This window comes from Accipiter gentilis, chromosome 1 (genome assembly GCF_929443795.1).
Source record: "Accipiter gentilis chromosome 1, bAccGen1.1, whole genome shotgun sequence".
NCBI classification, from domain to species: Eukaryota; Metazoa; Chordata; class Aves; order Accipitriformes; family Accipitridae; genus Astur; species Astur gentilis.
In genome coordinates this window covers 53,338,945-53,364,939 of record NC_064880.1, presented here as the reverse complement: position 1 = coordinate 53,364,939, position 25,995 = coordinate 53,338,945, and the positions used below count along the sequence as shown (strand labels likewise).

Below are 25,995 nucleotides of genomic sequence, written 5' to 3'. Positions count from 1 at the left end.
TGATCAATTTGTCCTGAATATTCTGGCATTTTTCTGTTTTTTAGAAACTCTATACTGAAGACTGGGAAGGAGACAAAACATTATTCTATCCATACAATGACAGTCCAGAGCTCAGAAGGGTGGCACAGGCTCAAAAGTCTCTGAGTGATGTAAGTATGAAAGCCTGATTGACAGTTGGGTCACTGTTACAGTGTAACTCGGTAGACTTTGTGGTGGACTTTGACTAGCTATTAAAACTTCATAATGGAACAGAAAATAAAAATGTGTAGGTGTGCACTGATAGCTCTGATAGTAGTGCTATTTCAATAGAAAAATACATTATATTAGAGTATAAATTTGTTGGCGGCTTGATGCTGGATTATGAATGAATGAAATAGTTTATTAAAGATCTTCTGAGGTAATTGGTAAGAAGACCTCAAGTACCTCTCAAAATGTGTGGAGAAACTCTCAGCGTTGGCTGTAAGCCCAGTTCACTGTTGTGGGCCTACAAATCTGTCTTGGTAAAACAGTGATAAGAAAAGTCAGGAATTTGTGAGATTGTGTGATTTACTGATACTTAAATACATAGAACTCTTCAAACAAGCATTTCAGGTCTCAGGTAAAGATTTCAGTGAATTTTGCAGCTGTCTAGAAGTTCACTAGTCCATGTTTATCAGGAGTAACAGAGTATTATACTTGAAAACTTAGGGAACTGATTCTTTTTCACTGTCTCTTATCAAGAGACTTCTCAGTAGTCCTCCAGAATACATTGATTGAAAGAGTTTATGCTGCAGTAGCTGTGGACAGAACTACTTTTGTTAATGGTGGCGTTAGCAGGTTTAACAGTAAATGTTCTGATGCTTAAGTTGGTAGTTACTGTAAATATTTACTTGTTTCATATTTTCAGATTGTCTACAAAAAAGGGCATGATGAACGAAAATCTAAATATACCTCCCTGCCAGATCCACCTGATGTGGAACAAGCCAAGAAAGTGACAAGACAGCTGAGTGATGTGAGTAGAATGCAGTGCTTTACTTTTTGCAGAAACCTCACTTTTGGAGTTAGAGAGGCAAAAAGGTACCTAAGGAAAGGGAAAGCAAAAGAAAAGAACAGAGCTCATATGAAGACCCCTTTGCTTTTCATTGGTGGAAGTCAGTTCCTTTCTTACTCAAGTGTCTCAGAGAAAATCTGGCCCAGGCTCAGGCGAAATTTTATCCTTGTCAGTGAATTTCGTTTTCACAAAATATTTCTGCTTCTACCGTACAGGCATTACTTCCTATTCTCCCTTTTTTAGTCTTCTGCTTTACACTTTCTGTGTTTACACGAGAAAATAATAAGCAACATCCATTTTGCTGTTCTCTTAAATGTAAACAATGAGATGTAAATATATATCTGGTTTTGGAGTGAGTTACTTGCTTACAAGGAATAACCCCTTTTTGCTGAAAAGTTGCCTAGGTCAACTGTGCAGAATACATTCTAAATGTTCATTTCAGTGTCAAACCATTGTACACATACATATCCCAAGCATACTTAAGTTAATGGATACCAATCAGTGGAAACGTCTAGCAACTTAGATAACTGCTTCCTGATTTGCACACCGAATTAACAAGTAACATTCAGCATTAAATTCCGTAACTGTGTGGCATGATTAACAAAGACTCTGGCACGAGTCCTTGTCAATGAATTTTAGGTATACTTAGAATAAAACACATCTGAGGAATGCAGAAGGTGAAGTGAAATATACAGGAAGACCAACTTTTGCTGAAGAAACTGGAACTAAGTTGCATACTCTTATAAGACAGAAGTGGGATTTTAACTTAGTTCAGAATTTAGCTATTATGAAGAGAACATGCATGATTTTATTGCTGTATATTGAAAATTATCTGCTGTTTAAGATTAGAGAGTTATAGTATTCACTTACAGTTGCAAAACCACTAAGAAAATACTGTAGTGAACCCATTTGGAAGGTGAAAGAAGATGATATTTCATTTAGAGAAAATTTCTTTAATCTTATTCTTCCATAGCTTGGAAGCTAAATTGTCATCAGGAAAATTTTTAGACGTGTAAAAAGCAAGATCAGTATCATAATTCTTTAAAATGAATAAAATAGTAAGTTACATATGTATCTCCAAAACAATAAAATGTAGAATTTTTTTAAGGTTATTTTTGGCATATATGTTCTTTATCAATGTGGTAACAATTAAAAAGACGTTGGAGAAGTTGTATTTTTTGTGATAAGCAATGCAACTGTGGCTGAAAATGCATTTGGAACACTGAGACAAAACTCAGGAAGATGTTTTGCTATTAGACAGACAGAAACTGTTTAAACAGTTGATACTTGATTTCCACGTGCTTGAATATAGTCTAACAGAAATCACATATACCAGGCTATCCATATATTAAAAGGGTTTGCTTATAAGAAGTCTCAGCAGCAATAACAATAAATCCTGGCTTAACCAATGGGCAGTACTGTGTCCCAATACTGTGTGACAAATATATTTGTGACAGCAATATTATGTGAGAAAACAGAACTAAATGAATATGTTAGTGATGTCTTATAGAGAGATTTTCTTATTAATAAATCTCTTCTAGAAGAGATGACTTATTTCACCTGTTTATCCTTTTTTATGGTCAGGGAAGGTACTAAGAGAAATAACTGAATACTGAATTGGTTAGGCCAAATCATATTTAAGGCGTTTTAGACAATAACTGATAAAGTGGTTATAAGGCAGATGTGAAACGTGAAGCAACTTTAAAAAGACAACTTTTGAAAACAGATCTGTCAAGTGAAAATTGAGCTGTGTCTTGGGGATTAAATTTTATTTTTTTATTTTATTATAGATTATTTACCACAAGGACTATAAAGACAATATTAAAGGCAAGTGGAGTCAAACTCCATGCTATGATGTTGCAGTTGCGAAAATGAATGCAGAAAATTTAAGTATGGTAAGTGAATTCTTCAGAAAATCTTGAACAGCTTTATCTTCTGTTTATGTTAATATGGAGAATACTGATTGATTTTGCCCACTCTGTTTGTGGTATTTCTCTTTTCCTAAATAAGCTACCTCGTGGATGTCTCATTTATGATGTAGGTACATTTGATATGTTGTTATCTGTTTGTCTCTGTTCTTAACAGAGAAAATACCAGGAAGACTTTGAAAACATCAAAGACCAAATATACTTTATGCAGACTGAAACTCCAGAATATGAAGCTAATAAGCGACTTTCAGATAATGTCAGTAAGGTATGTTATACGTGCTCCCATTTGTTTAGTTTTTGTATAGTTCTAAAGTTAGGCCAGTTTGTGCTGAAACTGTTTTTTCCTGTGTCAAAAATATTTTCTTACACGCAAAAGATGTATTCTTGAGTGCTTCCCACTATGAAGCTTGTAACAACTCCTAACCATGCCTATGATCTTCCACAATAGTACCCATGAAGTACCATTTTCTTTCAGTGAAGTAGAATTTGCTTCATTGTTTGTTCTGATTATGTTATGTTACTGATTTTTAGTTGGAACAAATCAATACTGTTAATCACAACCAACTTAAGCTAGCTGAGTTTGGCTCAGTATTTTCATATTTACTTGTCTTTGCTCAGTGTATCTCAGTGACATTATGCTGGCTCATCTTTTGTTCAAAAAGCAGTATTTGTTTGGCTTCTGCATTTTCTGCAATAGTATATCCATCAGCAAAGACAATCTTATGTCATTAAATTGTATGAGTGTGACTATCCTGAGATGTCAACTGCTATTTGAAAAATTACAATATTTGGAGAGGGGCTGAGAGGTGGGGACATCTACTAAATAGCTCTCACTTCTCTTGTGACCCTGCCTCCCATCTCATCATTCATGTACTCCTGTGATCTGAGTGCTTTTCATGGTCCGTTGCCATCATGAATCATAAGTTAAAAAATGGGAAATTTTCCTGAAAAGTTCAAGATGATATAGGTTAGTGAGTGTTTGGGTTTTAATACTGATTTTTTAAAACCTCACCCTTTTTATTTTTATTTTTTTAAAGATAAAATACAGAGCAGACTATGAAAAGAACAAAGCTATTGCAGATTATAATGTGCTTCCTGCTACAGAGAACCCATTGCTGAGGCAATTAAAAGCTGCAGGAAATGTGCTGAGTGATGTAAGTATTATCAAAGTACAGCTGGATGATTTTCAGTCATGTACAATAAACGAAACTCATAATTTCTTCACAAGGCTTCTCCTTTGGATCTCTTAGTATTTTTAGTTGTATAGACTGGTACTTGTCATGAGATACCACCAACTAGAACAGTATAAATAAGGAGTCATTTCTCCACAGCAGAGTGTAACAATAGCTGTGGCACGTTATGAGGAAGCTAATTATTATATAGTTCATTTAGGTCCCTGAGGAAAATGGATCACAAGCTGACAGTTACAGTTCTTCCCTTACTGTTTTAAGGAACTTCAGCTGATGCTGATAATGATAGAATATGTGGTGCTTTTGCATATTCATATATATTGTGTTCTGGTTGCTCATTGTAATGGCTTTCTTGATTTCTCTCTTCTTGCTGTTTTCATCTGTGTGGAAAGAGAGTGCATATTTGTTCATGTCAGAAGTTAGTCGGACCTTTCTGTCTTCCCTTACAAACTTAACAGTCACTAAAAAAAGGTTTTTTTAAAAAATCATGGGGAAAAAAGGGTCATCTGTTTTTCAATTTTCTGGGAAAGCTTTTCTTTGTAATCATTTCACGGTTTTACTTGTAATTTTTAATGTGTTGTGAATGAGTTGCAGTGAAATCTACTGCATTATCTGGCATTTTCTTTTGCAGAAATTGTACAAAGAAGCCTATGAACAATCAAAAGGAACCAGCATGAATTACTGTGACACACCAAAGTTCCAGATTGATACTGTTTTGAAGAATTTTAGTGATGTATGTATTTGATTTATGTTGCGTTGTTCAGTACTGACACTCTTGATTACTTTTGTTTATCAACTTGTGATTATTTTTCCAGGTAAAATATAAAGATGCATATCAAAAGAATATTTTAGGACACTATTTGGGCAGCTTTGAGGACCCACATCATATACACTGCATGAAAGTTGAAGCTATGAAGAGTGATGTAAGTGTGGCAATCATTCTGTTTTCACCATCATACTTTCATTTCAGAGAAAGCTCAATTATGGTTTCTTACTGAATGTTGATTTTGTTCCTAGAAAAATTACAAAGCAGATTATGAGGAGGAAAAGACAAAATGCTACTTCCCTCAGACCATAACTCAAGAGTATGAAGCTATTAAGAAGTTAGACCAGTGTAAAGATGTAAGTACAGGAAAGTAGTGGTTATCAAGTGCCCAGCTACATGCAGAGAAGCTGCTTCTGAGGCATGTAGTAATTTACAGAGTGATTCCTGTTAACTTCAATGATTTTGAATTTGGCCTTATTAGCATATGTGACTTTTAAAAACCATATTCATCTGTATTTTAGAGCCTTTTGTGACATCTAGTGATCAAGACAGATATAGCACAATCTTGTTTTTAACAAGTAAAAACATAAAATTAGAGGAATAGTACCAAAATGAAGACTGATCCTCAAGCATTTACTTGCTTAAGCCAACATATTTTTGCATTAATACTTTAAAAGTACTTTAGTTACTTTATTAATACTAATTTTATTTAATTTACCAATACTTGGAAAATACTTTAAATATATATTTGTATATAATATACTAAAATATATATACTATAATGTGTATAACATATTATAATATATACTATACATTATAGTATTCCTATACCTATAAAATATTTTACATTAATAGTTTAAAAATACTTTAAAAAATTTATTTGCTCTCTGATTATGTTAAAAAGTAACATGAGAACCATTGTGCATGACAGTGCTTATCTGCATGCATGCCTTAACTGCTAACCATCCCAAGTAACGCTACATTGCTATGTCTTATAAAATAGTTTTGCTTATATGCATTTTCTTCAAATATATTTATTATCTTTCTTCAGCACACCTACAAAAAGCATCCTGATCAAACCAAATTTACTCAGGTGACTGACTCTCCAGTACAGAAGCAAGCACAGATCAATAGCAAACAGCTAAGTGATGTAAGTAAACCTAGAAAAACACGTTGCTACACTCTGACATTATGAATTTCTGCACTGTGGCCACCTTCATTTAATCATCCAGTTTTGAGAACTCCTGAAATGAATGTGTAGGTGAATGTGTGTGCATATACACACACAAAACCACAAAAGCGTTTGCCTGTATTCGCTGTTCTGTTGCAGTGGAAAATCACCTGGAAATCTTTTTTTTTTTTTTTTTTTTTCAGTTTTTCAATTGGCTGTTCATGTCAATTCTTAGTGTGTATGTTTGTAATTTTGTTTATATCCATCATTCTTAATGTATTCTTCACACCAGTTAAGTCAATGGGGTTTATACAATTCACTTGCCAAGGACTAGGATTTTATCTCTTTCTTTGTGAGTGAGGTAACATGAGATCTTTAAGTTCTGTCACTCAGCATTGGGCTGCTAAATTTCTTTCTTTATTTTTCTTTGCAGATAACGTATAAATCCAAAGGTCAAGAAATTATTCACAAGTATCACCTCCCTCCAGATGTGCCCCAGTTTATACAGGCTAAAGTTAATGCCTACAATATCAGTGATGTAAGTATCTTTTGAATCCAGAGCTCTTGATTCAACTTACAATATGAAGTTTCTGTTAGCTAGAAAGTGTTCATTCAAAATTCACCTTTTCTTCTAGAACTATTACAAAACGGGATTGGAAGAATTAAAATCAAGGGGATATGATCTAAAAAGTGATGCTATTCCTATCCGAGCTGCCAAGGCTGCTAGGCAGGCTGCCAGTGATGTAAGTACATCCTTCCTAAAGGAACTGTTTAATTCAAAAGAGCTTATATAAACAATGTTTGCAATTATGTTTACTAAGGATATCTGAAGGATAACTATTGCCTTATTTGAGCATGTTATTGGATGTATTTAACACAGTTATTTTTTTTGTTGGTGTTTCATTGCTTCACTAATGTATTTGTATAATTACCTTTAGAAAAGGCTGTTTCATTATGTAATTCTCTGTGAATAAATAGGCTATCTTGCACTCCAATATGATTAAGGAAAATCATGAGGAGTAGGTCAGTAATGACAGCTCCAGGAGCAGTCACAGACCCCTGAATTCTCTCTGTTCTTATTATATAGGCCTGACATGAATGAGATAAAAGACTCTAGGACATCCCTGGCTTTTGGGCAGATTCTTGGGGATGGCCTCGTGGAAGTCCCTTAGTATTTTAAGACTCCTTTCCCTCTTATTATCAGTACAAGTGAGATAATGCTACTTTGAAAGCTGACTCACTCTTTTGTGTAGCAGTGGATTGTGAAGAGATAAATGTCTGGTTTTACTAAGATGTATTGTCACTGACTTAAATGTGAGGAATACCGTTTGTAGAAAAAACAGCGTAGCTTTTACTTTTAATTTACTTATTGCTAAGTTACTACAGTTAAGATGATATTCTCCATGTTCTATTATATTTTAACAGGTTAACTATAAAAAAGCCTATGAACTTGGCAAGGGTAAACTTGTTGGCTTCAAAAGCCTCCAAGATGATCCCAAACTCGTTCATTATATGAAGGTAGCCAAGATGCAGTCTGAGCGAGAGTACAAGAAAGATTATGAGAAAACAAAAACTAAGTACAATATTCCACTGGATATGGTCAATGTTGTTGGTGCCAAGAAGGCTCAAGAGATTGCCAGCAATGCTAATTACAAGAACCCCCTACACCACTATACTTACTTACCAGATGCAATGAATGTGGAGCTGACCAAAAATATGATGGAGATTCAGAGTGATGTAAGTAAAACCTCATGTGAACAGAATTTTTTTGAGATGTCTCAAGCAAAAACTGTGAAGACTCAGGAGAGGTCCCTGAATTGTTTTTTCTAATTCCTAACCTTTAAAACATTGTTTTCACTCCTTTATTAGAATGCATACAAAGCAGATTATAATAGCTGGATGAAAGGTATTGGTTGGATTCCCATTGGCTCACTAGAAGTAGAAAATGCTAAAAAAGCTGGAGATGCCTTGAATGAAAAGAAATATCGCCAGCATCCAGACACCATTAAATTTACAAGTGTGGTTGACTCTCCAGTAATGGTCCAAGCCAAACAGAATTCAGTTCAACTCAATGATGTAAGTAGAGAAAGAAATGGGTGTTGTAGTAAAGTAGACATGTATCTACTGAAGAGTTTAAGCATTGTCTTTAAAATTTTTTAAAGTACTATTAGCCTAAAAGTGTTTCTCTGTGTTGTCATTGTTTTGTGCTCAGATTTTGCCTGGTATATGTCTGCAAATCTCTATGGAAATCATGTGGCTCTTTCAGTTCACATTGGCTGATTCTATCCATTTATATTTTAAGTATATTTGAAATGCATTTCATTTAAAAAATGTGAAATTTTCAAATTGTTTATTGATGTTTTACCACCTACAATAATGAATGAATTACAGAATGTTTGATGATTCACAGTATGTCAATCATTATAAACCAGCAAGCTGTTTTATGTTACACTCACCTACCATCCCTTATTATCCCACTCTTTCAGAAATGGGATTTTATGTCCCATTAAAGGGCTTAATTTTACTGAGTAAAGACTGCATAGAGCTTTTAGGGTCCATTCCTTCTATCAACAAGATCAACAATTCTGTATGAAAAGTGCAGACTCAATCTTTATGAGATAGGTGGCAATGTACATTTAATTGCAAAATCAAACATAAACCCATGGTTAATTTACAGTGAGCTGGGGCTAGCTATACAAGGAAAGAAGGATTTATTTCAGTATCATTTATTTTACAGAAACTATACAGATCTTCTGGAGAGGAAGTTAAACATAAATACACTCTTACCCCAGATGTCCCACAGTTTATCCAGGCTAGATACAATGCAGCTAATGTCAGTGATGTAAGTGACTTCTTTACAACATTTTTTACACAATGTTAATGAATTTTTAAGTAGTATGTTACAGATATGCTCTTATTGCAGATTTCTTTCCCTGATAGGCAGTTCTGTATAATCAACTTGTATCACTGTAATTTTTCATTCTTGGTGTCATTTGAATTTCCAACCAGATAGCATTTAATCATGTAATCATTTAATTAATATAATTAATAAATAAATCTGTTCTCAGAAATGAAGACTGATAGTTGTATATGATTCCCACTGCGTCTGCCTTTAAAGAGTTGCCTGGAGTAGCTTAGGAGTAGCTTTGACTTGCATATAGTTCACGCGATTACTAGGTTCTCCAGAATAATACAGATTTTCTTTTTTAGGCATATTATAAACAAGGCTACCATGATCTAATAGCTAAAGGGAACAATGTGTCACTCGATGCTATTCCAATTACTCGAGCCAAGGCTTCAAGAAACATTGCTAGTGATGTAAGTATCTGTTCCAGGTATAATTTTCTTAGGCATTTAGTAAAAAAATTGTCCATTGCAGGCCATATGGTAGACCTCCTACATTGCATAAGTCTCACTAGAGTCAGTATTATGCAAAAGAGATTCTCGGTCTTTCCCAAAGGCTTAGTTTGTGTAGAACTTATTTTATGCTCATCCTTGTTTGCTTTAGGTAGGCAAATGCTATTGCACTGTGTTTCTTAATCCACTTTTCACAGGAGAAATTAAATCAGTAGTTCTTCCAATCATTCTGTGACAAATTTCCAGAAAACACACTACATTAGCACCTATTTGCAGACCATGAGATAATATGTGCTAAGGGTACTTTTGGTTACACAGTGGAGTATGGCTTATGCATGAATCAGACAGCCTTATAGTGCAAATTGTATAAGGTGGGATATGTTCCAGTCATCTCATATAACTAGAGGAAGCTGTCCAGTCTTGTTCCATTTGTTTGCTATTGCTTTCAAATGACCGAAAAGGATTGTCTCAATTATTCTGATATTTTTCATACACCTTTCCACACAGGAATGCTTAGGAAACATTTTCCCTTCCTTAGAAGAAAAGCTAATGTTGATAAATCTTATTGTGGTGTGTGTAACCTGTTGTGTACAGGTTTAGATGGTGGAGCAAGAAAAGCTAATGTAGGGGCAGTCGCTGGGTGTACTCTCCCCTTTTAGGAGAGCTTATCTTTCTGAACTGCTTGCAGCTTCTTTTTCCAATGAAAGTCATGAGAGCATTTTTTTTTTCTTTCGTTTTGCATTAGTGTGAACACCAGTAGTCATGCCACAGTACTTTTGATCTTTTTCCTCTGTTTCTAGTATAAATATAAAGAAGCATATGAAAAGGCCAAGGGAAAACAGGTTGGTTTCAGAAGCCTGCAAGATGACCCTAAGCTTGTCCACTACATGAATGTAGCAAAGATTCAGTCTGAGCATGAATACAAGAAGGACTATGAGAAGACCAAGACTAACTATCATACACCTCCTGACATGTACAGTATCCAGGCTGCTAAACAGTCTCAGGATATAGCTTCTAATGCCCACTACAAAAATCTGATCCATCACTACACTTACCTGCCAGATGCCATGGACGTTGAGCTGGCAAAGAACATGATGCAAATTCAGAGTGATGTAAGTATTTTAATGATTGCAACTTCATGGATGTTTTCCTGCCCACTGTGAAAAAATAAGATATGAGTTTATATGCAATGAAAATTGCTATGACTGTATGGGAACGGTTTGTTTTTCTTATGTCTTGGGGAAGATCCTTAGAAGTTTTATCAGCTGGTGGTGGCATTTAAAAATACCAAATTCCAGGTGAGTTCTACTCAAGAGGATTTTGATGTTGGCGTATCAGTGGAGAGCAGACTTCTGGAATATTGAATTCAAATAAACTTCTTTTTCACATTTCCTCAGAAAACTTTATTTAGCAACTAACATAATTTTGTTTTATTCTTTAAGACTTCTTTTAAATTGTTTTGCTTTGTCTTCACATGAGATAGTTAATAATAGTCCAACTGTACTATCGTATCTATTTCAGATGAAGGAGTGGACAAAATGTAACTGTTGATATTATTAGAAATACCTTCTGGAGATCTTTAATATGGGAGATCCCTTCTAGGACCTTCTCTGTCCTTCTTGCAGATACAGAGTTTCAAATGGTTGTCTTGGCATACGTGGTTGCCCTCTGCACCTCCTGTATACTGTGGAATTTGACTCTGTATGGATCCCTAAGGAGGACCACTCATTTTAGAGTTCAAACATGGAAGGGTCTTAAAAAAGAGTGTCCACAATATCCTTGCATTCAGACTGTGCCTTGACCCTGTCTGAATGTTTATATGGGATAACCTTCTGCAAATTTTGTAGCCAGTATAAATTTTTCACTTGCAATCTGTGAATTCTGCATATTTTACTGTAGAAGGAACTATAGGAAGAAAACCAAAAATTGAGCCTCTGCTCTGTGGACCTTTGTGTAAGGCCAAGTCTCATAGATTCTGCTGAAACACAGAACAAATTAAACCATGTTAAATGGTCACCATATGGTAGCTTGGAAGTTATTAAGAGTTGAAGGTTGGTGAATTTTTTCACATGGGTAAAAGAAAAGGAAGGTTGATAAATACTGAAGGGATGTTACAGTTCATAAGAAATGAATCATGAATCAAAAATACAATAGCTCATTTTCTTCCTTATGAAATCACAGAGAAGCATAAGAAAATCTGTTGTTCCCTTCAAGAATTTATAAATTTTTCCTGCTAATGTAGAACACACTAGCTAGACTACATAATTATTGTTTCAAACAGAATTATTACAGTTCTGTGGGAAAAATATAAGTCCATGTTGTCTTTATCCCCTTCAGAATGCATACAAACAAGAGTATAACAGCTGGTTCAAGGGTATTGGATGGAGTCCTCTCGGTTCGCTGGATGTTGAAACAGCTAAAAAGGCTGGAGATGCATTAAATGAAAAGAAATATCGTCAGCACCCAGACACCATCAAATTTACAAGTGTACCAGATTCAATACCAATGGTTTTAGCTCAGCACAACACCAAGCAACTGAGTGATGTAAGAAATTTTTTATTATTAATGCAATATATTGATTTAAATTTTTTAGCATATTTATGATTTATATGTTAATGATATTCCATCTAAAATAACCCTTTATATTTTAAAAAACTGTAAAAATAGTAAAATTGCAATTTGTTAGTAAGAATTAAGCATTGTTGCTTTGTGTCTATTTGTTAACACCAATATTACCTACCTTGTACTTGTTAACAAGTATTTTTTTATTTTTTCTTACAGGTAACCTATAAGCAAGAGGGTGAAAAAATGAAACACAAATACACCCTGGATCCTGATGTTCCTCAGTTTATTCAAGCCAGGGTCAATGCCTTCAATCTGAGTGATGTGAGCATATAATCACTAGTTCGTTCAATAATATATTTATTTGCCATTTACTTAATAGAATGAGAAAACCAGCATGACTAATTATTCAGATTCCTATCGGTTTGGAGACTTATGTCATCTACTTTTATATAAAACACATTGCATAGGCAAGCAGTACAAGTTCTCTGTATATTTCTTCCTGCTGCTGGGTGTTGAAAGGAAATTAACTCATCCAGTGGAGACAGTGGCTTTTTCTGCCATTCAGCTACTAGTCTGCCTGTTTTCCATCACTTCTTGCATCTATCCAACACCATAAAGACCTCCACTGATAGTGGCAATTTTATTGCCTTTGTGATACGAAATTTTTTGGTGGCATTATCAGGCCTCCAGGAACTAGGTAAAAGCTGACATCTCCTTTAATAGCCTTGGAATACTATTAGTCTGTCCAGACACTAATTGGTAACAAAAAAGCAGCCAGACTGGTTCCTTCAGTCGCTTAGGACCACAAGGCCTGATTTTGAAGCTAACAGGAAAAAATTTCTGAAGGTTCAGTCAAATAAAAAATGAGTTTGCTTGAGCAAGGGGAAAAATGCCACTGATAGAGTTGTTCCACATAAAAATTGCAAAAAATGCTTATGGAGTTAATGATTTAGCTATCTGAGTTAAACTGGTTGTCTTGAAGGACTCTCTCTGTCTTTGTAGTAGAATTATTTATCATAATATAACTGTAGTTTATCTACAGGTTAACATTTTTCCCTGCAATTGCACAGCCTAAACTGCATATTTTTATTATTGTTATAGGAATCAAAATATTGGCTTAAGCAACTTTGTTAAAATTGCTACTTGTAACACTGCGAACTCATACCTTTTTTCCCTATAAGGCTAACTACAAAGCAGACTGGAAAAAAACCATTGCCAAAGGATATGATCTGAAACCAGATGCCATTCCTATTATTGCTGCTAAAGCTTCTCGAAATATTGCAAGTGATGTAAGTATAATTTACATAAAGTGGAATACATACCTCTATTGCGTTACAGCTTTCTGTAGCATATTATGCCATAGAACATACAGTATACACGTATAATGACATAGAGACACTTAACTCTGAGAACCGAAACTCTTATACTGTGAAATAACAGGTGAATTCAGATGTTTACGTGAACCTCTGAAAAAAACTGTTTCTTTGGAAATGCGTCATAATGTGTGTGAGTGCTAAGGAGCTGGGGCTGTTTGTTGTATGTGCTTCAAGTATTCACCAGCTCATTTGAAAGTTCCTTTGTTATAATTTACCTATGCTGTTTTCTTAATTGCTAGAGACCTGTACTTCTACTTGTCTAGCACTCACGAGCTGTACAGAAATGCGGCTGCTTTCAGGCAGCTATGTCAGCTGGCAACAGTAAAACGTGGTGTGCTGTTTGACACAAGCTATGAAAGGAGATTTGGAACACAGAAATAAATTCACTAACTTTAGCAAAAGGCTGCAAATGACTTCCATTCCCCGCTTAAACATGCCTCCCTCCAGTAGCTGAGTATTGGGGTATCTAATTGTTTGGTAGTCTTGGGCTTTTCAATAATATATTATTATGCTAGTCTTTTAATCAAAAGCTGAATATTTCTGGGAGTTAGAAGACTATGACAGTAAAATGTAATATGGTAGAGCCAATGGTGAGGGAGGGCATGTAACTGCATATCTAAGTTTAGATCTATACCAGGGGTCAAGACAAGCTTAGAAATCCAGAAATCCTCTTCTTTTTTTTTTTTTACCTAAATAATCCTGTCTGAAAAACAATTTATGAGTTTATAGAATGAACTACAGTTGTTAAAATATTGAGTTTCAAAGTATTAAAATTATCAAAAGTATGTTTTCTCTTTCCAAAGTGGGTAAGGCTTCCTTTTCCTTTGTCTCTAGTTCAAGTACAAGGAATCATATGAGAAAGAAAAAGGCAAACAGGTTGGATACCGTAGCCTGCAGGATGATCCTAAGCTTGTTCATTACATGAATGTGGCCAAAATACAATCAGATCGTGAGTACAAGAAGGATTACGAAGTAACCAAGACCAAATATCATATTCCTATGGATATGTTCAGTGTGATGGCTGCCAAGCAAGCCCAGGAAGCAGTTACAAACACTGGTTATAAACAGCCAATTCACAATTACACACTCTTGCCCGATGCTGTGAATCTGGAACTATCAAGGAATGTGATGCAGCTTCAGAGTGATGTATGTAATGATTCATCAGCTCATTTTTTTTCTTCTCTTAATGACTGTGTTACACTATTAACTTTTTAAGGTTAAAAAATTAACTATATTGGATTAACAATAGATTGAGATGTAAATGTCTGGTCTGGAACCCAGTGTTTTCCAGAGATTATCAGAATCATGTGTAGCAGAGAAATTCTAGGGAACTTACCTATCAAGCAAAAACTTTCTTTGTATCTCTACCTGTTCGGCTAATTCTCAGCAAATGAACATGTTTTTCTAATTCGTGTATTTTTGAATTTGTTGAATTTGTAATTTTGATGTGTTATTACTGTGATTGTTATTTGTATTGTCAGAGATCCTACGTTACGTGGAGTCTAAATTCTGACCATATTTTATTTAAGTTTACTGAAAATATACATTATGTATGTTTGTATTATATCTAGGGATTTGAGATTTATTTATTTTGCTCACTTTTCCTTCCTGCCTCTATCCTCCAACAGATGCATATGCCATACATGAGAAGGATTTGTAAAAAATCTTTGTAGTTTCCATTAAGTTTTGTGACTTGTTTCCATTTTTTTTCAATAGTGTAACTTTAGGGTCTGCTTTTTTATACAGAAAGCATTTAGTTTAATCTGCATTATTTAACAGTCCTCCGACAAATTTGAAATTCCCCAAAACATTAATAATCTGATTGAAACTGTTCTTCAGATTCTAAGCATTCCTTGGAGAGTATAATGTATGTGTTCCCATTGGCCAACAGATAAAGGATCTGATCTTTAGACACTGTTCTTTTCAAATACAGAAATTTTCATCTCAAGTTTTTTGCTTCCCCACTGTATTTTTACCCAGCTTTGCTGAGTTGGCCGAGCTTGCTTGGCTGTCTAACTCAGGATGTTTGCAAGGAGAGAAGCGTGATGCCTGAGGACAAAGAAATTTTGCCTTGTATACACTTGCTATGAAAGTATATGGTCTTTTTCTCAGACTCTGATATTCTCCCTGTTATTTCTAACACTGCAGTTCAGGAATAGATTTTATTTTTGCAGCATTTTGGTACCTTTATCTGTTCTAAAAGCCATGTTATAAAGTATGATTAAATAGGAATGGTGTCTATTCAAGATTGTGCAGATCCAGGCGATTAAGCAGAAGTTGTTGAAACAATTTCTCTGAATTAATTCTACTGTGAACCAAGTCTACTAGCAAACAAGTGTGTAATTTCAAAAAAATTATTATATTTTTGTCAGATTTTCATATTTACCACTCAAAATTTGTTCTAAGGTCTGTGCATTTGGTTTGTAGTGTGACTTGTACATATTGGTTTAGTAAAAAGAATTTCTTTATGCCTACCACATCAATAGTTGTTAATATTATGCTAAAAATTTGGAAAACAGTAGCAGTTATAATAGGATTGTCTAAATTGTCCTTCAAAAATGAATGACCATGAGAAGTTTTAAGGTCTTATCTGATTTTATGTATATAGACATTCTAATTTTCCTTGTCTCACTGTCTTTTTCCTTGTTTATTTTTTAAAAGAATGTGTACAAAGCAGATTTTAATAACTGGTTGAGAGGAGTTGGCTGGATACCAATTCAGTCACTGGATGTAGAAAAGGCCAAAAAAGCTACAGAGATCCTCAGTGAGAAGAAGTATCGTCAGCCCCCAGACAAGCTGAAGTACTCTATTACAATGGATGCAATGGAACAAGTGCTAGCTAAGCAAAATGCCAAGACCATGAATAAGGTGAGAAGTTGTTCAGATGATCATGACTGAGCCAGAGATTGGATCTTTGTCTTGCAAAACTGTGGGGCAGGTGCATTCCCACTGAAGTAATTAGAATTTCAAATGGGTGTAGTGGTTTTCTTTGTTAAGACTGGACACTAAGAGATGATGGAAGCCTCAGACTGTATTCATAACTAAGGGACTTTTCTTTTTATAAAGACTAAAGATTTCTCTTTCTTGTATGTGATTTGGTAACCTTTGCTCTTTTTCTGCAGAAAGTAGTATTCATAATCAGTGAGCTGAAAAAACCCTGAAATTGTCAGTTTTGTACAAGTTTCCCTGAAAAGTGGAGTTCTTTAAATTTGTCCCTAGTTATCTGGGACACCACTGATCCTTATTTGGCATGGAAAGGGGGGGTGTGGAAAAAAAATAAAATGCTTTGCATTAAGGCAGGGTTAGAATGCAGACATAAAACTTTCAGTTTCAATATTTATTAGTTATCAAAACATACTTTGCAAATTTCTCAAATAAAGTACTAAAGAAACAGGAGGAATATAATATTGCCACTCAGCAGTTATATTTCTGAAGGTTATTTGTAGTGCTTATGGAACTTTACTGTAAAATATTATTCATTGCAGATGAACAAAACAAAGGCAAGGTCTTATTTTATGAGTGCAATGCCTTTTCAATGCTGCATATTACTTTGTAATTGCAGAGGCTCTACACTGATAAGTGGAACAAAGAGAAGACCAGCATTCATGTTATGCCAGATACTCCAGAAATTCTGCAGTCTAGAGTGAACCAGGTCACAATGAGCAATGTGAGTTAGCATGCTTACAGTGGGCATTCAGTTCCGGCTGCATAGATTAAACATTGGTTTAAATTTTATGTCTTTGGAAAATATTTTAATTGAGATGTAGGGGTACTTCAGCAGTTCTGCCTTCATCATGGAGTACCTTTTCTCTTTTACATTTTAAATTAGAAACTTTACAAAGCTGCATGGGAGGAAGACAAGAAGAAAGGTTATGATATGCAGCCAGATGCTATTCCAATAAAAGCAGCCAAAGCCTCCAGAGACATTGCAAGTGATGTAAGTTTGATTGCATGATAGTACTCGGAGTAGCTGCAAAGACAGAACATTTTAAGTGCTCTGTTATGCGCAAAAGTGTTTTTTTAAGCATCCTGAGTTGTCTAGGTTTAAGTTATATGCTTGATGGGATAAACCTTTGCTGTACTTGCTCTCCAGTGGAGTTAAACTGAATTGTGCTTTTTTGCTCTTTGTTCAGCAAGCTGCTGAGCTTCATGTGCCTGTGTTCAGTGGGCTATTTTATAAGACTGTGAATGTTTAAATGACTAAACCTGGTATCTTGTGATGAAAAAGAACAAATGTTTTCAGAGATAAAATTGAGTTTAATAGTGCATTTTTTTGATTTAAGTTTTTGCTGTTCTCTCTCTTTCCTGCTGTCAGTATAAATACAAACTAGCCTACGAAAAAGAGAAAGGAAAGCATATTGGGTTCCGTAGCCTTGAAGACGACCCCAAGCTGGTGCACTTCATGCAGGTGGCTAAGATGCAGTCTGATCGTGAATACAAAAAAGATTATGAAAAGTCAAAGACTAATTTCCATACTCCAGTTGACATGGTCAGTGTTGTGGCAGCCAAGAAAGCACAGGAAGCAGCTACAAATGCAAACTACAAACACTTGATCCATACCTACAATGTTTTGCCTGATGCTATGAGTCTTGAATTAGCCAAAAACATGATGCAGATACAAAGTGATGTAAGTGAGAGATTCTTCAACCTTTGCATTGCGAATACAATGATGGTTAGTTTATGAGAGCATACTGTAAGATAAATGGTACTGTTAGTGAAATTAGTTCAGTTGTATACTGAAATGTAGTAAATTAAATGAGACCTTCAGCAATGATAGCCATTGTATTTTTCTAAGACTCTGAAATATTAAATTATGCCTGTTGCTAAAGAATTTGGGCTCAGAAACAAGTACTTTTATGTATAAAGTGAAATGGTTATTTACTGCTTACATTGTCCCGTCAGGCTTTTCAGGAGCAATAGCTGCGTGCAGGCCAAAACAGGAAAAGCTTGCCTTTTCATTAATAGTTTTATCTTGTACTTCCAAAAAGATACCTTTTCAGAAGAAGGGGAAACCAGCTAAGTAGCTATGGTATCAGATTTTCTGGGATGTTTAACCTCTAGAGAGGAGGGCCTTTTTTTCTCAGTATAGTATTTCAAGATAATCCCCTTCTTCAAGTGGGCCTTAGCATGTAATCTCATGTGAGCAATCTATATACATCGTAAGGAGGATCTGAACATTGTTTAAAAAGTGGAGTAATAAAATACGGACATCACTGTAACAAATGTGTTTCTAAATAAACCCTGAATGCATCTTGATACTGTTTGCTTCTTTGTAGAATAAGTGCATTTGAAATCTAATATTCGTTAAACACAGAAAGAAGTGTCATGATTTACAGACTTTTTCATGCATCTGATTATTTTCTTATCTTTCTGCCTCCAGAATCAATACAGAGCAGAATATGATGAAAGTATGAAGGGTGTTGGATGGATGCCACTGGGCTCCCTGGAAGCTGAGAAGAACAAAAAGGCGATGGAAATTGTTAGTGAAAAGAAGTATCGCCAGCATCCAGACAAGTTGAAGTATTCTGTTCCTATGGATTCCATGAATATGGTCTTAGCTTTAAATAATGCTAAAATAATGGATGAGGTAAGAAAGTGTTCATCAAAATTCATTTAAGCTTGCAGAAGTAGGAAACCAACTACACCTGATGTAATAGTCTATCTTATTGTATGCGTAGCTTTAGAAATCATCAATTTTGGCAGCTAATGAATATACTTGACTATCATTGTATTTCATCTTAATAGACCTTTGATATACCTGAAAGCAAAGCATAACACTAATATTTCTAAGCGATACATATAGTGACATACCTGGGGGTCACATTTTATTAATAAAGTTTACCCAAGATAAGTGATTATAGACTTCTAGTAGTTTGAATCTAGGGGCTAAAAATACTGGAGTGATCCCTTTCAGAAATAGGATTTAAACTTTTAAATGTAGAGTCTGTTTCATCTGATGCCTGTTATGTTAATATGAAATTGCTTTATAATATGAATGCTTTTATAATGAGATTTTTCTTCTGATTCTCCTGCTGAACTGATGTAATCTGCTGGTGTTCTTTGGAATAGTCTAGACTTCATGTGCATTGTAGTTACAGGGACCATCAGAATCTTATGTGCACTTTCCTTAGCTCTGTTTCCTCTTAAGAAAAGCTCTATTGCCTCTCTCAACTGATACTTATTTTCCAGGAGATAAACTAATAATCTTCTACTTCTATCAATTATTTTTTTTTGTATACTTTCTGGCTTGGCTTTTAGTTGTGGGTTAACTCTGGTAGGCAGCTAAGCACCACACTGCTACTCGCTCCCTTCCTCCCCTCCCCCACAGTGGGATGGGGGAAGAGGAAAGGCACAGTTAAAGCAAAAAAACCCTTGTGGGTCAACATAAAAAATGTTTAATAAGCAAAGGAGAAGTGGAAGAAGAGAGAAAGAAAACAAGTGATGCAAAAGCAATCACTTGCCACCTCCCACGGGCAGACTGATGCCCAGCCAGTTCTTGAGCAAAAGATGTCTAACCTCCCTATACCCCTTCCTCTCCCTTTTTATTTGCTGAGTGTGATGTTATATGGCATGGATTATCTCTTTGGTTAGTTGTGTTCATCTGCCTGATTATGTCCCCTCCCAACCTCTTGCGCATCCCCAAGTCTATTCACTGCGGGGACAGAGAGAAACAGAGAAGGCCTTGATACTGTGCAAACACTGTTCAGGAACAACTGAAACATTAGTATGTTATCAGCATTGTTTTAGTCACAAATCTCACACACAGCACTGTTCAGGCTGCTATGCAGAGGATTAACTCCATCCCAGCCAGACCCAGTATATTTTGAAACCTATTGTTTTCTGCGGTTCAATGTGCTTGAATACACTGCTGGGCAAGAGATGAGCAATAAAATACTCTAGCAAGATTGGTATTTCTTCCACTTTTATTTTGCCCTCACACAGCTAACTTCATACTAATTCACACTGCTTTTAGGTGCTAAAATAAAAAGACAAATGTTTCTACTCTGTTAGTAGTTGCATCATTGTAACGAAAGTTTATATTTCAAATAGGGAATATTCTTTTAAATTGTTTTATTTAATGTTTTGGTTATATTGACATCTCTTTGTTGTTTTTTTTTCCTTCCAGCACAAGTACAAACAAGCATGGGAAGAAGACAAAAAGAAAGTTCACATCACACCAGATATTCCACAGATTGCTTTAGCAAAAGCTAATGCCTTTAATTTAAGTGATGTGAGTACTGTTTGTAAGACTATGACGTTGCTCTTATTTTTTTTATTAGGAAGAAGTGAGATGACAGCATACACAGTCTCCCTAATTCTCATTTTGCTAACCTGTAGTAATTTCACAAAAAGCTATTTGTTTTCCTTTTTCCTCTTTCTTCACCAAAATTAAATACCAAAAGTTGCCAAGAAAAAGCCGTAATATTTATAGGCAGATTATGTTCATGTAGATCATTAAAATATAATAGTTACTAACAAAATAGTAGAGTTTGAGTACTATCCTTGTTTGTTACTGTATTTATTATTTTATTTCCCCATGTACAGTTTTGTACTGGATTCAAAATTCTTGCAGATTGAACCTGTTCTTTCAGTAACAGGTGATATTATAGACAGTTTTTCAGTAGCCAGTTGTTAAATCTGCATATGCTAAATAAACTATTGTTTGTAATTGTGCACATCTTTAATGTGCACAGAAATAGAAATATTTATCTCATTTTTTTAAAAGGCCGACATCCTTATAAATGTAACTTTTCACCAATACTTGTGCATGTGGGAAACAAATGCAATTTCTTGCTCTTTTGTTATGGGTTATTGTTGCTGATTATAGTGCAGTCCAGCTGCATTGAGGTATGAACACTAGGACTGGTGTTAATTTTGAAGCAATATTCATCTTTTTGTGTCCCTGAGTGCCTTAAACAACTGTTCAAGGAATGCTAAACATATGAGTAGTCTGTGTTTCAAGTTATCATGTGAAATTAATAGACTTTTGTTTAAGTGAGTGTGCTGTGTTTTGCTTTTTTAAAGGATGTTTCTCTTCTTTCTTTTCACAGAAAATGTACAGACTTTCATTTGAAGAATCTAGGAAGAAAGGGTATGATCTCAGAGCTGATGCTATCCCTATTAAAGCTGCCAAAGCTTCTAGGGATATTGCTAGTGATGTAAGTTTTTGAAAGAAAAGATGGTCTATTTCAGATATCGTAAAACATTCATTTCTTGACACAATTCAGTTTTATGTGCCAAATATATGAAGTCTCCTTATTTTCTTGCTTGTAAATAATTCTGACATATTTGTTAAATATTTTAATACATTTTCTAGGAGGGTTAAAGAACAATTGCTTTGTTAGAAAGGTAAGGAGATATATGAGGGACTGTTAGAAAAAAAAAAAGGCAGTTCGTTGCTCAGTGTGATGGGGCTTGGATACTTTATAAATGTATGTTGTGTATTTGTAGTTCAGACAGAATGTTCAGAGGTTATTCTTAGAAATATTTGAAAAGAACAGATACTTAAATTATTTTTACTGCTGTAGTACAATTATCTTTATTCCTTTGGTGAAAGTCCCATTAAATTTCTTTGTGCAGAGAATACAAGCTTCTGAAATCAGGACCATTCTGAAATCCTGTGTATCGGTGATGAGGGATTTGCTGTGGCAGGGGCAAATCCAGCCTAAGAAAGGGGTGAAGTTAGAGCCTGAGGACATGTTATTTAACCCACCATTTTTTTTTGACAACATAGGGGATGTTGCAGCCACTGCAAAGGCAATTTGCTCTGCCACTGCTCTAAGTTTGAGAGGAAGATATTTCCATTCTGAGTTCTCTTCAAGCAGTAAGCAGTGAAGTAAAAAGGAATTGATACTTGGTCTGTGTAGTTCATTGATTAGAGGTTGAGGAAGGGGTTAAGAATTTGAACCATTGGTTTTATTAAACAAAAAAAGTGCAAAAGATCTTGGGAAGTGTCTTGAATTTTCTAATTATTTGTGCAAGTGAACCTAATGGAAGTGATGATTAAGTGTTTGGGTTTATGGTTAAGTCTTTAGATAGGAACTCAAGTATTCTGCGTATGGTGCAGAGTACCACAAAAATAGTTACCCAAGGCAAATATTGGAAGCAGGATAGCAATAGTAACAGAGAACTGTGTGGGTTAATGTACCTTGGTTATAGTGTTTGTGATAACTCATTTTAGAGCTAATATGGGTATCTTTAAACTATAGTGTGAAAAGAATAAAAGGTGTGCTTTTTCCAAAGAACTGTCTTCAGCAAACGAGATCTTTTGTGTTCCTTTGCCTTTTGCTTTCTGTCAGTATGTTTCATATTTTCATTCTGTCATTTATAATGAGATTAGAGAGCAACTGAACGCCAGGTTACATTGAACCTTATGCAGGACCAGAATAAACTATTGTAAGGAAATTTCATTTATTAAGAAAGTATTTAAAATATACTGCTTTTAAAAGGGATGCTAGACATCTGTTTTGCTTTAGAGTGCACCCTGAGAGTAAGTGGAAAAACCCACCACCTCTATATGCTTTGTGATGTTTTCTTAACAATGTAAAAACCTTATTTTAATCTAAGTTTTGTGGGGTTTTTTCCTTACAATATAGATATTTCTTATTAAACAAATGAAGTAGAACTAAAGTCTTTGTTCTCTTTACAGTATAAATACAAATTAGGTTATGAACAAGACAAGGGAAAACTTGTAGGCTTCCGCAGCCTTCAGGATGACCCCAAACTTGTCCATTATATGCAAGTGGCTAAGATGCAGTCTGATCGTGAATACAAGAAGGCTTATGAGACGAGCAAGACACATTACCAAACGCCTTCTGACGCACTCAGCATCGTGGCAGCTAAGGAGGCACAAGATCGTGTAACCAATACTAACTACAAACGACTGATTCACCAATATATGCTTCTACCAGATGCGATGAGTTTAGAACTGTACAGAAACATGAATCAGATACAAAGTGATGTAAGTTTCTGTTTTCTTTGTGTCATTCACAGCTGTGACTTTTTTTTCCCTGTTTTTTTTCATTATGTCTGTGTTTTGGAAACAACAGAATTATTTTGTGTGAGCCATTTGTAAACTGTAAAATTTCCTGTTGTGTTCTGTTTGGCAGAATGAGTACAAGCAGGATTACAATGAGTGGTTCAAAGGTATTGGTTGGAGTCCTGCTGGTTCTCTGGATGTGGAGAAATCTAAGAAAGCCACAGAAATTGCAAGTGATCGGAAATATCGCCAGCATCCCAGCATGTTCCCCTTTACAAAAAAGAATGATGCCATGGACATGGTCCTTGCAAAGCAGAATGCAAATATAATGAACAAAGTGAGTATTTATGGGGAAAATTAGGCAGTCATTCACATATAATCCATTTCATTAAACAGTCTATAAGTCTCTGTCACCACCTTTATGTTGCAGTGTTTCCCTGGGAAAAACAAGTGTCACTTAATGTTTCATCTTTTTTCATTTTTTTTCTTAGTGAAACACTCAGTTACTGATAAATGGCATTGGTTAAATAGATCTTTTCTCATTTTTTTTCATTGCTACCTCTCCAACCTCTGTTCTTCTCATTCTTATATAGAAATTACTGGCCCTGACAATCTTGATAGTTGGACTTCATTAGAAGCAAGACTGGGTCCTAATTCAGCTGATTCTGGATTAGGTCATTACATAGTAAAATAAATCTAAGTCAGCACCTTCATCTTTTTACGCATCCATATCCAAAGGGTGCAAATGGAAAGGTGAAAACACCAAAAGAGCCATCCTTTGTCATTTATATTAACACATCTGATGTTACGTTTTTTTAATAGCATGCATATACTCAAGCTTGGGAGAAGGATAAAATTCAGGTTCATGTGATGCCAGATACACCAGATATTCTACAGGCAAAACAGAACAAGGCGAACTACAGTCAGGTAGAGTTTTTTGATACTTCCTATTACATTTTAAATTAATACCTACTTTCTTCAAATTGAAAGGTGCCTCCCATTTCAAAATAAGTAATGAATTTGTGTAAGTTAGCAGAAACAGAATGGGGGATTTAGAACAGAGGCTAGAATTTTTACATGAGTGATATTTTCAGAGTAGCAATAAGTGCCATCTTCAGGCTAGTGAAGTAACAGACTGAATTACCTTATAGTGTATGGAAAATATAAATCCTATTTTTGAAATCTGGATGTGCATAGTCCATACATACTCTATGCTTACCACAGAAATCAAACGTGTTAAAAATTCTTTACTATAAAATTAAAAGTTCATTGTGTATATTTTTAACTTAACATATGGGAAAAGAAATGCATGCAGTGATTCTAATTTTTCTGTCAGCTTTCAAATATGAGAAAGTGGCAATTGTGCCAGTGTAAAATATTGCTTTGAATGATTGCTCAGAGACAAATCTTTGACTTGCAGGTGCTGGTACATAAAATCAACTGTGCACAAACTGAATTGACTATTAAATGGCTACATTATTGCCTTATTAATTAATAAGTTTTATTAAGCCAATTGAAGAGTTTTCAGTTATCCCAGCTATCTGGGGAATTTGAAATATATATATGTTTCAAATCCCCAAGATATGATATAGTAGGAAGCTGCTGCAGTAACGAAAAACTATTTAGTCACTAGCCTAAGATCTGGAAGACCTGCGTTCCTTGCTTAACAGTTTCCCATTTCTCAGTTCCTGTTCTCGTAGCCCTTCTCTCGTAACTGAAGCCTGTGAGGTGACCAGAATTTGGTAATATGGAACATTAGCATATCTAAATAGAAGGTGCCTTACGTATTACTAAGACTTTTTAATTAATATTGTTTTCAATTTTAGAAACTATACAAGCTTGGCTGGCAGGAAATGATAAAGAAAGGCTATGACCTCACACCTGAAGCCATTTCAGTGAAAGCTGCCAAAGCTTCAAGGGACATTGCAAGTGATGTAAGCAACATTTCTAATTCAGTATGACATACACTTTATCAAGTTGCTATAACCTACAGAGTCGCACTAGATTGAGATACACCTCTCTGCTAAGGTGTGGCTTGGAGTAAAAAACGAAATTGCTGACAAAACTCTTTCCTGATCTGTTTTGTCAGTGAAGAAAACAATTTTAAAAGGGTTGCTCTGGCATCTTGACAATTCCAGAGATTGTAGTCCACCCATGAAGTGGCTAGTCATACAAATTTAGGAGTTGTCTGCTCTTCTGGATGTTGCATTTCAGAGCAGCAGCAAATTTGGTCCAATTAGCTGATCCCAGTGCCTATACTGAGAAATCCTATTTACAACTCTGAAATAGTGATGACACATGTATTGCTGTTATCATCACTTGGTATGAATACAACTCCTGCATTTATGGAAGAGATTTTATTAATCATTAGGAAATTACTCCAATGTTTAAGCATCAGCTTTTTTCCTTTCTGATTATTTTATTAATCAGAATATTTCAGTGTGTCAGCATTTAGTTCTGAACAGTATGACTACATGAATCAGATGGCACAGAAGACCATTCTTCTAGCCATGCACTCTTCCTCTCCAGGGACTCTGTTCATTCCCAGGGAGAGCATTCACTGACATCAAGTAATGCACATTAATTAAGGGGCTACTAAAACTTTACAGGACATGCCATAACAAGTTGCTCAT

The 25,995-nt window shown here is 35.1% G+C and overlaps 1 protein-coding gene across 1 annotated transcript in view; it reads left to right on the top strand.

The window, feature by feature from the left end:
* The window catches only part of NEB (nebulin), a 128,930-nt gene that overhangs the window by 11,925 nt on the left and 91,010 nt on the right, over positions 1-25,995 (top strand). The window contains exons 9-39 of the mRNA XM_049816933.1: positions 45-149; positions 887-991; positions 2,821-2,925; positions 3,116-3,223; positions 3,996-4,112; positions 4,780-4,881; positions 4,964-5,071; positions 5,166-5,270; positions 5,966-6,064; positions 6,519-6,623; positions 6,721-6,828; positions 7,511-7,822; positions 7,955-8,161; positions 8,823-8,927; positions 9,296-9,403; positions 10,243-10,554; positions 11,780-11,986; positions 12,224-12,328; positions 13,189-13,296; positions 14,218-14,529; positions 16,045-16,251; positions 16,946-17,050; positions 17,213-17,320; positions 17,699-18,010; positions 18,764-18,970; positions 20,510-20,614; positions 21,435-21,542; positions 23,033-23,344; positions 23,493-23,699; positions 24,185-24,289; positions 25,189-25,296. Of these exons, the coding sequence (XP_049672890.1) occupies positions 45-149; positions 887-991; positions 2,821-2,925; positions 3,116-3,223; positions 3,996-4,112; positions 4,780-4,881; positions 4,964-5,071; positions 5,166-5,270; positions 5,966-6,064; positions 6,519-6,623; positions 6,721-6,828; positions 7,511-7,822; positions 7,955-8,161; positions 8,823-8,927; positions 9,296-9,403; positions 10,243-10,554; positions 11,780-11,986; positions 12,224-12,328; positions 13,189-13,296; positions 14,218-14,529; positions 16,045-16,251; positions 16,946-17,050; positions 17,213-17,320; positions 17,699-18,010; positions 18,764-18,970; positions 20,510-20,614; positions 21,435-21,542; positions 23,033-23,344; positions 23,493-23,699; positions 24,185-24,289; positions 25,189-25,296 (4,827 nt within the window). The remainder of the gene's footprint in view (positions 1-44; positions 150-886; positions 992-2,820; positions 2,926-3,115; positions 3,224-3,995; positions 4,113-4,779; positions 4,882-4,963; positions 5,072-5,165; positions 5,271-5,965; positions 6,065-6,518; positions 6,624-6,720; positions 6,829-7,510; positions 7,823-7,954; positions 8,162-8,822; positions 8,928-9,295; positions 9,404-10,242; positions 10,555-11,779; positions 11,987-12,223; positions 12,329-13,188; positions 13,297-14,217; positions 14,530-16,044; positions 16,252-16,945; positions 17,051-17,212; positions 17,321-17,698; positions 18,011-18,763; positions 18,971-20,509; positions 20,615-21,434; positions 21,543-23,032; positions 23,345-23,492; positions 23,700-24,184; positions 24,290-25,188; positions 25,297-25,995) is intronic.